At 37.2% G+C, this 14,754-nt stretch overlaps 1 protein-coding gene across 1 annotated transcript in view; it reads left to right on the top strand.

Annotated features, from left to right (window-relative positions):
• The window catches only part of SLMAP (sarcolemma associated protein), a 172,316-nt gene that overhangs the window by 132,037 nt on the left and 25,525 nt on the right, over window positions 1-14,754 (top strand). The window contains exons 15-17 of the mRNA XM_023510665.1: window positions 4,833-4,892; window positions 10,894-10,974; window positions 11,501-11,560. Of these exons, the coding sequence (XP_023366433.1) occupies window positions 4,833-4,892; window positions 10,894-10,974; window positions 11,501-11,560 (201 nt within the window). The remainder of the gene's footprint in view (window positions 1-4,832; window positions 4,893-10,893; window positions 10,975-11,500; window positions 11,561-14,754) is intronic.

The raw sequence follows: 14,754 nt of genomic DNA, 5'->3' as shown, positions 1-14,754 counted from the left end.
AAAAAAAAAAAAGAATTTGAGAAAAGACTCTCTGTCTTTCAGCTGTGCCACAATAAATAGTTCTTTCAAAACCTGCAGTTATCATTAGATGAAGTTCTGTTTTTGAGTATCTGAAGAAGATAGAGTCAGAGGCAGAGATCTCAGATCTCCCTTTCTTTTATTACATGTCTTAGGCTAGTGACTTGTAGTACTCCCAAAGATTTGAGGTCTCTACACGAAGTTTGAGGCTCAATAGTGACAGGCTTTATTTTTTAAATAATATATTCTTAATCCTTTAATTACAGGCCACTAGTGATTCCCTAGATCTAACCTTAAATTATTTCAATAGTAATGGCCAGACACGGTGGCTCATGCCTATAATCCTACTACTCTGGAAGGCTGAAACTGGAATTTCTGACTAAACTATATGCTTAGGAGTTCCTAGACCAGCCCATGCAAGAGTAAGACTTCCTTTCTACAAAAATAGAAAAATTGTCTGGGCATGGTAGCACGTGTCTATAGTCTCAACTACTTGGGAGGCTGAGGTAGGAGGATTGCTTGAGCCCAGGAGTTTGAGGTTGTGGTGAGGTATGATGATGCCACTGCACTCTAGCCTGGATGATAGAGTGAGACTGTTTCGCAAAAAAAAATAATTAAAAAATACAGTTAGGCTGGGCATGGTGTCTAATGCCTATAATCCCAGTACTTTGGGAGGCCAGGGAGGGAGGATTGGTTGAGTCCAGAATTTTGAGACCAGCCTGAGCAACACAGTGAGACCCTGTCTCTTAAAAAAAAAAAATTAAGCATAATTAATTTCTCCAGAAAGATCAAATGTTTCTTGGATGAAATAAATAAAGATGGCATTTTTTAAAAAAGGATCAGAGTGCAGATAGAAACTTACATAACACCAGATTTTTTTAAAAAAATTAGTAGATAGGTTAGAGAAATGGGTGGAGGAAATATTCCAGGTTAATATAATAAGGTAGGAGATTTTTTCTTTTAAAAAAAGAGGGAAAATTTAGGAAAACGAGGATATTAATCCTGGAGATACAACATTTGTTTAATGAGTTCCAGAGAGAGAGAAAAAAGAGAGATTGGGAGAAGAGAGGGAGAAAAGAAATAAAAGAGAAGAATTTATCAGCTAAATAGAATACAAGATAATTCCCTAGAGCTGAAAGATAGGAGCTTGTTAACTGAGAAGATGCACCCAATGCTCAGTACGGTATACTTTAGAAGACTACACACTGAGCCAGACACAAAAAGCCACATATTTTAATATTCAGTTTGTATAAAATACCCAGAATAGGTAAATCCATAGAGATAGCAAGTAGGTAAGTAACTGCCAGGAACTGGGGAACTTCTTAACTACTTAATGGGCATGGGATTTCCTTTTGGGTAATGAAAGTGTTATGGAACTACATAGAGGTGGTAGTACACAACATTGTGAATGTGCTATGTGCCACCAAATTGTTCACTTTAAAATGGTTATTTATGTTATGTGGATTTCACCTCAGTTAAGAAAAAACAGACCATACACTTAGGAACATGAAATTTAAGACCATCAGGGATAAGGCAAAGGATCTGGAAACTTCCAGGGAGAAACAACGCATTTCATACTGTATTAGTCATAAGTTAAATTGGAATACAGCAATAAATGAACTCTGACATCTTAATGGCGTAATTCACCAAATATTTCTGATTCAAACTATATGTCCATAGTATAGGAGAATACTCTGTTTCACATTATCACTCAGGGATCTAGGTTGATGGTGTCTTTATCATCTTAAGATTTTTGCCATCTTGGCTCAGCGCCTGTGGCTCAAGTGGCTAAGGCGCCAGCCACATACACCCAAGGTGGCAGGTTCAAATCCAGCCCGGGCCCTCCAAACAACAATGATGGCTGCAACCAAAAAATAGCCAGGTGTTGTGGCAGGTGCCTATGGTCCCAACTACTCGGGAGGCTGAGGCAGGAGACTCACTTGAGCCCAGGAGTTGGAGGTTGCTGTGAGCTGTGCTGTCATGGCACTGTACCCAGGGGGACAGCTTGAGGCTCCTGTCTCAAAAATAAAAAAAGATTTTTGCCATGTCAACACACGATTTCTAGAGGTCCTACAGTGGAGCATGAGTGAAGCATAGAAAACTACTTTCTGGGCAGCACCTGTGGCTCAGGGAGTAGGGCACTGGTCCCATATGCCAAGGGTGGCAGGTTCGAACCCAGCCCCGGCCAAAACTGCAACAAAAAAAAAGAAAGGAAACTATTTTCTTAAATGGTTTCATCCTGTCTAGTATCAGTTCTGTGGATCTTCCTCAGTGCTAAGGAGTTGGAATGTGTAGTCTTCCCAGGTAGGTGCCCAGAACAGACAGACTGACCAAGTGTTGCTGAGAACAAGCAGTCTCTACCATGCATACTGAAGAAAAGTCAGATTGTCATTAGACTCACCTTCTGGTTGGAAGTTGGAAGACAGTGGAACAATGCTTTCTAAATTCTGAAGTAAAATTATTTCCTGTAGAATTGAGTTACCTAGTCAAACCATCAGTCAAATGTGAAAGTAGAATTTTCAGAAAAACAAAGTCACAAAGCATCTACCTTTCTTTTTATCTCTGACTGGAAATTATCAGAGAATGTATTATACTAAAACAAGAGAATAAAATAGGAGAGGGAAGATTTAAAAGGGCTGGGGGACTTTGCCCAGGGTATAGCTCAGATTGGAACAGGAGGATTAAAGAATCAGGGGAAGGGAGGATAGGGGAATATGATACAATGTGAAAGATTACTTGCTGTGTTTGACCATATTGTACAGTTCTGTGAGAACTTGAGTTGTGTTTGAGATATATTAAAAATTAGTAAAACAAAACAAACAAAAATATTAGTAAAACAAAGCATGAGACATTGTAAACTCCAAATATACTAAATGTGTATAAGTAGGGAAATATAATCACAGCATATGACTATAAAATGATTAGTCTATATAAATATTTTTATAGGTTGACAATATGTAACTCTTTAGGATAATGGCCTACGATAACTTAACTATGTATAAAAGATTGTCAATAAATAATATCTAAAATAGAAAATAAGTCAATATACTATTTAGAAGTATAAATGTAAATACTAGAACAAATGGCTAAACATTAGTGCTTATAGAAAGTGAATTTCAGTTATGGAGTGGAGTAGGACAGAGGAGGGAAAGGACAGCTTATGTTATATATTATATAGGACTAATGTCTTTTAAAATTATCTAAAACTATTACTTTGTTTTTTTGTTTTGAAGAAGGAAGTGACAAAATGCCACATATTACAAAGAACTTGTAAGAAATGAAGTTTGGAGAAATGAAAACTGAAAGGGAGCCATGGGCTTTGGCAGAGGAGGGAATATAACAATCTTGAAGCAGTTTTAGTGCTTGAGTGGTGGGTGTAGACCCTGTTGCTGTTGCTTGAAGAATAAAAGAATAGAAAAATTATTTCGGGGGTGGCGCTTGTAGCTCAAAGGAGTAGGGCACTGGCCCCATATGACAGAGGTGGCGGGTACAAATCCAGCCCTGGCCAAAAACTGCACAAAAAAAAAAAAAAAGAAAGAAAAATTATTTCACATGCTGCAAAGAACAAATTGAGGATTAATAGATATATTATCCTCCTTCATGGAATGCAGAATATGAAAATATGACTTTAACTAAATTATAGGCCAGGCACGGTGGCTCATGCCTGTAATCCTAACACTCTGGGAGGCCAAGGTAGGTGGATTGCCTGAACTCACAGCTTGAGCTCAAGAGAGACCCAGTCTCCCAAAAAAATCGCATTGTGGTGGGCACCTGTAGTTCCAGTTACTTGGAGGCTGAGGCAAGAGGATCACTTGAACCCAAGAGTTTGAAGTTGCCATGAGCTATGACACCATGGCATTCTACCAAGGGTGACAAAGTGAGACTCTGTCTCAAAATAAATAAATAAATAAATAAATAATGAATTATAAAGAAGTATCACGGTTGGGTGTGGTGGGTCATGACTGTAATCCTAGCACTTTGGGAGGCTGAGGCTAGAGTATCACTTGAAGTCAGGAGCTCAAGATCAGCTTGAGCTACATAGCCAGACTCTTAGGGGTCTGTCTTTATTTAAAAATAGAAATAATTAGCTGGGTATGGTACACGTGCCTTTTGTCTCAGCTACTCCAGAGGCTGAGGCAGGAAGATGGCTTGAACCCTTAAGTTTGAGGTTGCAGTGAGCTATGATTATGTCACCGCACTCTAGCCTAGAGCAGAACAAGATCCTCTCCCTCCCAAAAAAACAAACAAGAAGTAACATTGTACATTTACAGAGGAGCCCTCATAAAACAAAACAAAACAATGTTTAAAAATTTCTTTCAATAATTAGCTCTTCTAAAATGATTAATTTTAATGAAATATGTTACCTAGGCATCTCTGCTGATTATAAAAACTATCAGGAAAAAAAAACTTATCAGTATAACATAATTTTTATTACTTCTTTATTCAAATAAAATAACTTTCTCAGAATTCCTGTACTTCAACTTAATAGCCTTGATTTAAAGAGGGCTGCTTTGTTTATTTCTTCTGACTCCTTTATAAAAAGGTCTAGACTTTTTAAATAAGTTGAAATCTACAAGAGATTATAAAGCAAATTGCTCTCTCTACCTCCATTTTTCTGCATTAACCTGATTGTTCCATCATAGTTTGAGTTCTCTTAGTTGCTCTTCCAGCTTCAAGTTTTTGTTCAAGCTTGGTCATAGGATTACAGTAATGTTATCATCTTTAAATTTGGTCATGGAATGTGTTACACTGCCCAGCTCAGGGAAATGCTGCTCAGTTTGGGCTTGGATAGTAACGTTTATTTTCCTTGGCAGAGAAGCTGATCGTGGAGGGTCATCTAACCAAAGCAGTAGAAGAAACAAAGCTTTCAAAAGGTTTGGTTTTTGTTTTTTCTGTGGGTTTTGACAATTCTTTTGGATAATGAAGGTTAGTGTACACTTCTAGGGATTTTGTATTTGAATGTTAATGTTTGGTATAGATTTCTTTAAATATTAAAAATTTGTTGCAATCTGACTTCCAAGGTTATTTCCAGCTTTGCTTTCAAAGTTTTAATCAAACGCTATGTAAATCTTTTCTGATACAACCTAAGGGGAAAGTGCTTGCATTTCTACTTTGGGGGTTAGTATAGTTTTAAAATTTCTGATGATGTTTAATATTCTCTTAATTTTTCACATCTAAATCTGATTTACCAAAGTAATGACTTTTATGAATGTAGAATCTTCTTATATTTTATAATGAATAGTCCAATAATTGACCAAAGAGATTTCTTTGTGTTATAGTTGTCAGATTCAGGGAAAAGTGAGTTTTAAAGCATCGTTATTACCATGTCACTTTCATGCGCAGGGATATTAGGCAAATAAATTTGGTAGGATGTGTTCATTATTATAATGGAACTTTCATCAAACTACAGTAATATAAAATTTAAAACTAGATGCACAATACTTTTGGTCAATTAAAATAAGTGATAAAAGTTTAAGTTACTTAATTCTGTTTTATTAAAATAACGATTCATTTGACTCTTTAAAATCTTTAAGAGGATGTGTTATTTCAGATATCTGGTGGCTTTTATTCTGAATTTTGTGCATTGCAAATGCCATATTTGGGAAAAAAATGCATAGAGTATGCATCACTAATATTGTTCTGGCAAGTGAGCATTGAGTCTCAGAACAGTGAACTATTTTTAGTACATATGGCAATTCATTTCATCTTATTAAAGTGATATGAGAACAGACTTTAAAATAGCTTTTACCTCATCTCCTAAATACCTGTCAGATTAGTTGGGTGAATAGCTAGTGCTTTGAAGTAGAAGTAGAGCCTTAGAGGGGAAAAAAAAACAGTGCTTTTTTAAAGAAAAGTATCTTGCTACCTTAGTGCTTCTACTTAATACATTCTGAAATAAGTTACATTTTTATGTTTTAAATCTGGCTATAAATGTGATTTATGGGCTCGACGCCTATAGCTCAACCGGCTAGGGCACCAGCCACGTACACCTAGGGTGGCGGGTTCGAATCCCCGGCCCAGACCCGCCAAACAACAATGACGGCTGCAACCAAAAAATGGCCGGGCGTTGTGGCGGGCGCCTGTGGTCCCAGCTACTTGGGAGGCGGAGGCAGGAGACTCGCTTGAGCCCAGGAGCTGGAGGTTGCTGTGAGCTGTGATGCCACGGCACTCTGCCCAGGGGGACAGCTTGAGGCTCTGTCTCAAAAAAAAAAAAAAAAAAAAAAAAAAATAAATGTGATTTATGTCATAAGTTACATTTTTATGTTTTAAATCTAGCTATAAAGTTTTTTCCTTTGGGTTTGTCTAAGTTGTCTTTTTTAAAAACTACTTTTACTGATAATGTTTTTGGTGGAATTTTCCTTTTTGAATTGAAAATATCAGTTGTTAGAACAGTTATAGTTATAGCTGTTACCAGTCTTACTATTACCTTGCTTTACCTAATGCAGAATATAATCGTAAGTTGTATATCCTTTAAGCCCTAACTCAATTTGCAGTTGATTATGTGTCTACAACATCTTTGGGGATAGAAGTAGAAAGAATATGAGTAGATAATTCTACCACTAACTAGTCATATGCCATGAGGCAGTTTCCTTTAGTTGTTTAAACCTCAGTTTCCTTACTTGTAAAATGGGATTGCTAAGATCTATCTTGTAGAGGAGTTGTGGGAATTTAGTAAAATACTGCTTATAAAACAGGAAGGACTGTTCTTGTGTCCAAGAAATGTTTGTCTTTCCCCTTCCTGAGCCTAGTCTTGCTTTCTTTCTAAGTAATGGTTCCAGCGGTACAGGAAATGGTCTATGGTATATTTGTTTTGCCCATCCATAGTTATGTACACTCAAATTTATGGTCAAATAGTCACCTTGTTATTAGGCTTCCCAATTTGGGAACAGTTTAAGTATTGATGTTGGTATTCTTCATTTACTTCTAAATACTGTTAATATCTATTTTATTGATGAGGTACTATAGAGAAAATCAGTAATGGCTTTCTAATACTGAAAAGTTAGGATCGGTGTATAGCTAACAGATACCTTCTTTGGAAAGAAGTAAATACTCTACCATTTATTTGTTGTGTCCTGTGTCATTCTTCATATAATGACTGTAGCATCAGGAACACAGCAATGATGGATCTAACTTGACTTGCTACAGTGAACTAGTCACTGTCCTGCACACAGAGAATATAGCAGTTAATGAAACATGCAAAATCCCTGCTGCTCTCATGAAGCTTACATTCTAGTGAGATCCTGATGGAAGATTTGCCCTTATCTATAAAGCAAATTTGCTTTCTTGGATAATATTCTAAATACAGAATAAAAGTTTCTTCTTAGCCAGAAGAATACTTTTGAAAATGCTCTCTTCAGGGCGGCACCTGTGGCTCAGTGAGTAGGGCAACGGTCCCATATACTGAGGGTGGCAAGTTCAAACCCAGCCCCGGCCAAACTGCAACAACAACAACAACAAAAAATAGTTGGGCATTTTTTAGTGGGCACCTGTAGTCCCAGCTACTCAGGAGGCTGAGGCAGAGAATCACCTAAGTCCAACAGCTGCAGGTTGCTGTGAGCTGTGACCCCACAGCACTCTACCGACAACAAAGTGAGACTCTGTCTCAAAAAAAAAAAAAAGAAAAAAAGAAAATACACTCTTGGTTCGATGCCTATGGCTCAGCATCTAGGGCACCAGCCACATACACCAGAACTAGCAGGTTTGAATCCAGCCCAGGCCTGCCAAACAACAATGACAACTACAACCAAAAAATAGCTGGGCATTATGGCGGGCACCTATAGTCCCAGCTACTTGGGAGGCTGAGACAAGAGGATCGCTTAAGCCCAAGAGTTTGAGGTTGCTGTGAGCTCTTGACGCCACAGCACTCTACCAAGAGAGACATAGTTGAGACTCTGTCTCAAAAAAAAAAAATGCACTCTTGCTTTACTTCAATATCTTGAGATCATAAAATTGCCAAAAATTTTAAAAGCAGTATAGAGCCATTTTCTTGTTTTCTGTTTTGTTTTTCTGGAGTGTTTTCATTTCTATCTGTATATAGAGATTAGTTGTGTTAGCCTTTTTTGTTTGTGATTGTAACTTTGTGATCAAAACTATAACATCCAGAAATATCTGATGATAGCATGTTATGAATGCAGCAGACATCACAGGTGAGATTCTCCTGGGCCTCCATAATTAGTGACTTCTCTTCTAATCTAAGCTTCCCATCTCTCAGCATTTGGCCTTTGACTGCATACAGCAGTAAGCAAAGAAGCAAAAGACTTCTTATAATTCATCACTCATTTCACAAGTAAAGCCACAAATTCTGGGATGTTCTTATATGGAATAGTTTAACGGGTTATATTTTAATATTGTATTAAATATTTTAATGTTTAAGATGTTTCTAATTTCTTTCAAAGTGAAAAATATCTCTTAATTTAGTTGCTTATAAAAGCATATATTCACTACCCATTTTTCAAACAATGTATAACTATGTGAAATTTAAAAGTAAATGTCTACTATGTCCCCACCTCCAGAAAAAACTATTGATATTACTATTGTAGATTCTTCCAGACCTTGAATAAATACACGCAGTTAAAAATTTATAGCTAAATGTATACTGTTTTTAATCTGCATGGGGTCATATTATACATGCTGCTTTTTAACGGACATAAGTTTTTACTTAGTAGTAAGTATATCATGAATACTTTTCATCCTTTAATATATGTAGAATGAATAATACTGCGTCCTTATATATGCTGTGTTTAGTTTATTATTTCCTTAGGAAAAGCACTAGAAGTGAATATGCACATTTAAAAATTTTTTACTATATGTGTTGCTGAAGGTAGCACCACATTTAAAATTTTGATATATATAACCACAAAAGGAAAAGTCAAATGCATGATATTATAAGAGATAATCATATGCTTAATGAATTTATAATCTCACAAGGAAGTAAAATATATGTACATACACAGAATGATATAGATTAGAGCATGGTTAATTTAAAGAGAGAGAGAAGATGCAATAAAAAGGAGCAGCATGCTGGAGAAATTACTTCCTTAGAGGTGAAGAAGCTTAAGCTATATCTTACAGAGTGGATAGACCAAGTAGAGAGAATAGGTGTTGACTTAATGAAATGTCAACTCAGAGAATTACAGCCATCGTGAGTTGGCATGCCCCCGCCCTTTGAAGAATCTGGTATGGGGCTGCACCTGTGGCTCAGTGAGTGAGTAGGGCGCTGGCCCCATATACCAGTGGTGGCAGGTTCAAACTTGTCCCCGGCCAAACTGCAACAAAAAAATAGCTGGGCGTTGTGGCAGGCACCTATAGTCCCAGCTACTCGGGAGGCCGAGACAAGAGAATTGCTTAAGCCCACGAGCTGGAGGTTGCTGTGATCTGTGATGCCATAGCACTCTACTGAGGGCAACAAAGTGAGACTCTGTCTCTAAAAAAAAAACAAAAACAAAAGAATCTGGTATGACTGAATCAGACAAGCTCCTGTGGAAATTAATGCAGGAACTACATTATGGATAAATTCTGCCATTTAAAGCTTGGCCTGAGGCCTTATGGAGAATGGAGAAATGCTATAGGATTGTGGTTCAGAGAAATGACCTTCTCTGTAAATGCTATCCTAAAGAATACCGTTATAGATGAGCATCTGGGGGCTAGTAATTGCCAGTAATCTTTAATAAACTGTTGGGTCTCTCATTAGGGTTTTTGAGAGCAATTAGTTTAAAAGTATGCCCATGATGTCTTCATTAGACCAGAAAGACCTCTTGCAAATAATTTCAAAACTTTTTTGAAAGTTTTTTTCTCAGTGTTATTTGAGTATGATTATATTATCTTTAGAAATAAAGGTTATTGGCTCAGCTGGTTTCAAACCTACCACTTCAATGTATGTGTATACCAAGGGTGGCAGGTTTGAACCCAGCCCAGACTAGCTGAATAACAATGACATCTGCAACAAAAAATAGCCGGGCATTGTGGAGGGCACCTGTAGTACCAGCTACTTGGGAGGCTAAGGCAAGAGAATTACTTAAGCCCAAGAATTTGAAGTTACTGTGAGCTATGATACTATGGCACTCTACCAAGGATGACTCTGTCTCAACAACAACAAAGGCTATTAATTTTCCTATTTTAAATGGCACTTGTGATTTTTTTAATTAATTTTTTTTTTTTTTTTTGGAGACAGAGTCTCACTATGTCACCCTGGGTAGAGCACTGTGGTATCATAGCTCACAGCAGCCTCAAATTCTTGGGCTTAAGCAATTCTCTTGCCTCAGCCTCCCAAGTAGCTAGGACTACAGGTTCCAGCCACGCCTGGCTATTTTTGGTTGTAGTTGTCGTTGTTTGGCAGTCCTGGACTGGATTTAAACCTGCCAGTTCTGGTCTATGTGGCTGGCGCCCTAGCTGATGAGCTATAGGTGCCTGCAGAGCCAGCACTTGTTATTTTTAAAAAGTAATTTTATTATATAAGTATAAATATTACTAAAGCACTTTTTAGTTAGTGTTTTTATATAATAGAGCCTTTTCTTTTCATCATCTTCACACAGTGTTCACATTGTCCTTAGAATTTTACTGTATTTGTTGCAGTTTTCTGGATACTTTAGCAAAGCTTGCTTTATTTTTGTTTCAAATTGGCAAGTAAACAGCCTTGAACAAAAGCCCCAGCCCTCTGTATAGCAGACATGACCCACATTATAATTTAATATTAGCTACATGTAAGAACCAGCATTCATTTTGTGCAAAGGTAATGAAGATGTAAGAAATTAAGTGACTTCAGTTTTAAAATTACTTTGCATATCAGTAGATTTTTAAGCATCCGTAAACTGAAGTAGTTTTATTAATACGATATTTAATTGTAATGAGATTTTACTTTTGTTTTTTTCTTCGTAGAAAACCAGGCAAGAGCAAAGGAATCTGATTTATCAGATACTCTGAGTCCAAGCAAGGAAAAAAGCAGTGACGACACTACAGGTAAGTTTTAACCTAATATTTGCAAATCTCAGATGTTATTGGCAGTTTAGGTATACAGGTTAATGGGATGAAGATTTCAAAGTTTGTTCTTGGAGAAAAAGCCGTGCTTCCATTTATAAATCACTTCCTTGAATCTTTTTTTTTTTTTTTGGAGGCAGAGTCTCAAGCTGTCGCCATGGGTAGAATACTGTGGTGTCACTGCTCACAGCAACCTTAAACTCTTGGGCTTAGGCAATCCTCTCGCCTCAGCCTCCCAAGTAGCTAGGACTGCCACAACACCTGGCTGTTTTTTGGTTATATTTGTCATTGTTGTTTGGCGGCCCAGGCCAGATTCAAACCCGCCAGCTCCGGTGTATATGGCTGGCACTGGGCCACACTCCTTTGAATCTTAGGTATTTTGTTAAAACTATTTTTAGTTCTTCAAATATGATAGCTACATAAATTCCAAGTACTTATTTTGATTAAGCTATCTTATTGGTAGATCTAACACACTACTGTGATTATCTTTTTTTCTATCTCTTTGCAGATGCCCAAATGGATGACCAAGACCTAAATGAACCTCTTGCTAAAGTGTCTCTATTAAAAGGTACTTTAACATGTTTTTATTTTATTTTTTTATTTTTTTTGGAGACAGAGCCTCAAGCTATCCTCCTGGGTAGAGTGTTGTGGCATCAAGATTATACAGGGCAAAGTGGTAAGTGGTAGAATGTGAAATGTACCTGTGTTTTTTTGCCCTTTTGTCTCTAAAAAGAACTTAACACTTTTAACATAATTAGAATAAGGTAAAAATTTTAACTTTATTGAAAAAATTGTCTGTCTGTTCTGTTATCATATGGTAGCAGTTGTAAATGTCCTCATTTTCTGGTTTTCCTCATCCTCCATTGAATATCCCCTAATTCTTAGGATACGCTTCTAGAAATTTTAGGCTAAGAAATTACATAGCTGGGGCTAAGATAAGCGATGCATGTAATGATACCCTATTTGTCTCACTTCTAAATAGGAAGTACATTTATTTCTTGATATTTATGGAGTGGGCAAGAAATATATCAGCTTTTATAAAAGTGTTTTTGTTGTTGTTTTGAGACAGAATCTCACTATGTTGCCCTTGGTAGAGTGCTGTGGCATCACAGCTTGCAGCAACCTCAAACTTTTGGGCTTACGCAATTGCAATTCCCTTTCCTCAGCCTCCCAAGTAGCTGGGACTACAGGCACCCACCACAACACCTGACTATTTTTTTGTTGTAGTTGTCGTTGTTTGGCAGGCCCTGGCTGGGTTCAAACCCACCAGCTCCTGTGTATGTACCTGGCACCCTAGCCTCTGAGCTACAGGCATCAAGCCTATAAAAGTGTTTTTAAAATAAAATGTCTTCAGTGGCTTATTTATAATCTGTGATTGTCAGCATTTAATCTCTTTTATATTGCCTTATTGTACACAAAAATAGTTGACATAGGCTGGGTACCTGTGGCTCAAGCAGCTAAGGCGCCAGCCACATACACCTGAGCTCGTGGGTTCAAATCCATCCCAGCCCGCCAAACAACAGTGACAGCTGCAACTAAAAAAACAGCTGGGTGTTGTGTCAGGCACCTGTAGTCCCAGCTACTTGGGAGGCGGAAGCAGGAGAATCACTTGAGCCCAGGAGTTAGAGGTTGCTGTGAGCTGTGATGCCACGGCACTCTACCAAGGATGACAGCTTGAGGCTCTGTCTCAAAAAAAAAAAAAAAGTTGACATACACTGTAACTTCAGCCCTGTGGGTTAAATGTGTTGGTAATGATATACTAACACCAGGCAGCTCTCTGGGATCAGAGCAACAGTAGCAGCCTATAGAAGTTTCTCTTTGTAGAGGTGCCTGTTGTTACAGGTAGACTATTAAGGGATCTCCCAGTTCAGACCCCGAACTTTGGGATTATGTAAGGAAGAAGTCCTTAGTTATACCCTGCATGACCCTACTGCTGGCATAGGTATACAGTGATGAGGCTCAGGGGAGATTACCTAGATTCTCTCTTAAAAGAAAAGTATAAATTATTAGACCATAGTGTTAACCTTTAGAGCTGTAGAAAGGAGCAACTTTTAAGTAGCTTCTTTATTTTTCTCATTGAAACTCTTAGCCAGTCTTCCTGAACCAGTATTTTCCAATTTTATTCTTTCTCTTAAAACAGCCGATCTACTGTAGTGTGCTACTCCTTGTCACATTAGTTAGCTAAAATTAGGAAAATTATCTGAAGTATAAACATTAAACATTCATCATGAGGTATAAACAAAATAAGGATTACAATAGTACCTTTTTCCTGATATATTAATAATATTTCAGAATATTTATGCCACTTTTAAAAGAGAAATAATGAGTAGATCTAACCACAGGTTTCTGTATGCTTAAAACCATCTCCTAGAAAAAAGTTTTTAAAAATGGAATTCAGTCCAAATAGTATCTAATGTACTTTTGCTCTGTTTAGGGAACTGTGCCAGGGACTCCAGTGATTTCAAAGTCTTATAAAACTGTTCTTGGGATTTCAGGAATTTCTAATCCAATCGATAATAAGAGAGTGTAATGTAAATTTTTTAAACTTTGTATTTCCCTGATGCCTCAAAGTCCCCCTTCTAACTCCCTCCCCCACTTATAAATAGAAAGGTATAAATAATAAGCCAATTCTTGGTGGTTATTGCCATCGCCATTAGAAAAGGAGAATTATAGGCTTTTTGTTTGTTTGGACAGATGAGGAAGAAAGGTATTTTGAACTTCATGGAAGAAAGATCACTTGAGATGACCCTATAAGTTTATTATACCATGCTTGTATTCACTGACCAAAAACTGAATCTGAATTTGGTCAACTTGCAGAACATACAAAGAACCAAAGACATAATTCTAAATGATGTGATGGGTATACAACCAGCAAAGTTGTGAATGGGGATAATTCTGTAGTACAAATGTCCCAGTTTCTTCAGAAGTAAATTAGGAGGGAAAAGTAATATATGAATATTTCTTTTAGTCCTTTTAGAAGTTTTCTATATATGTAATATACATTTTACATATATATATGTATTTGTATGTAAATAGTTTAAAATGGGTGGGATTTTAAGAAGAGTAGAGCAAGATACCTTCTTAGGCAAAGGAATTATTAAAAATTATAAAGTAGATAATATAAGTTGTTATATTATTATAATCATAATTATTTTATATGTTACCATAATCATTTTATAAGTTGCAGTGATTGTTACAACAATTCAGTGGCGTCTGAGCATAGCAATGATATGATTGGATCTATATTTGGGGGAGTTTTATTAGATGAACTAGAATAGGTAGAGGTTGCAACTAAGGCAGTCAAGAGGCTTAGGTAACCATTGAGAGCCTGAAGTAGGATGATTGCTATGGAAATTAAAAGAATAAATCCAGTTTGGAGCCCTGTTCTTGTCTTTCATCTCTTCCTTATGATCTCATCTAGAATCCAAAGGCCTGAGAAACCAAATGTAGGAGAAAAATGGAAGTCAGATGTAACTCCAGCATTTGACCCCAAGTGACTGGAAATATGATGGTATAATTAACAGAAATCTTTGAGTGGAAGAAAAGTGTCCTGATGGGACAGCAATGGTTTTTGTTTAACACATGCTGAAATAGAAGGGTGGCCATGGATTCTGGTTTCCCTCGAGCCCATTATTATTCCTGCATAATTATTAAAAATGCTTATCTTTTACATTCAAAGATAAGCACATGGCTCGGCGCCTATAGCTCAACCGGCTAAGGCGCCAGCCACGTACACCTAAGGTGGCGGGTTCGAATCCCCAG

Source organism: Otolemur garnettii, unplaced genomic scaffold, assembly GCF_000181295.1.
Source record: "Otolemur garnettii isolate 467f Iridium unplaced genomic scaffold, OtoGar3 scaffold00015, whole genome shotgun sequence".
NCBI classification, from domain to species: Eukaryota; Metazoa; Chordata; class Mammalia; order Primates; family Galagidae; genus Otolemur; species Otolemur garnettii.
The sequence above is the reverse complement of the archived record's forward strand: the minus strand, read 5'-3'. Positions and strand labels throughout refer to the sequence as shown.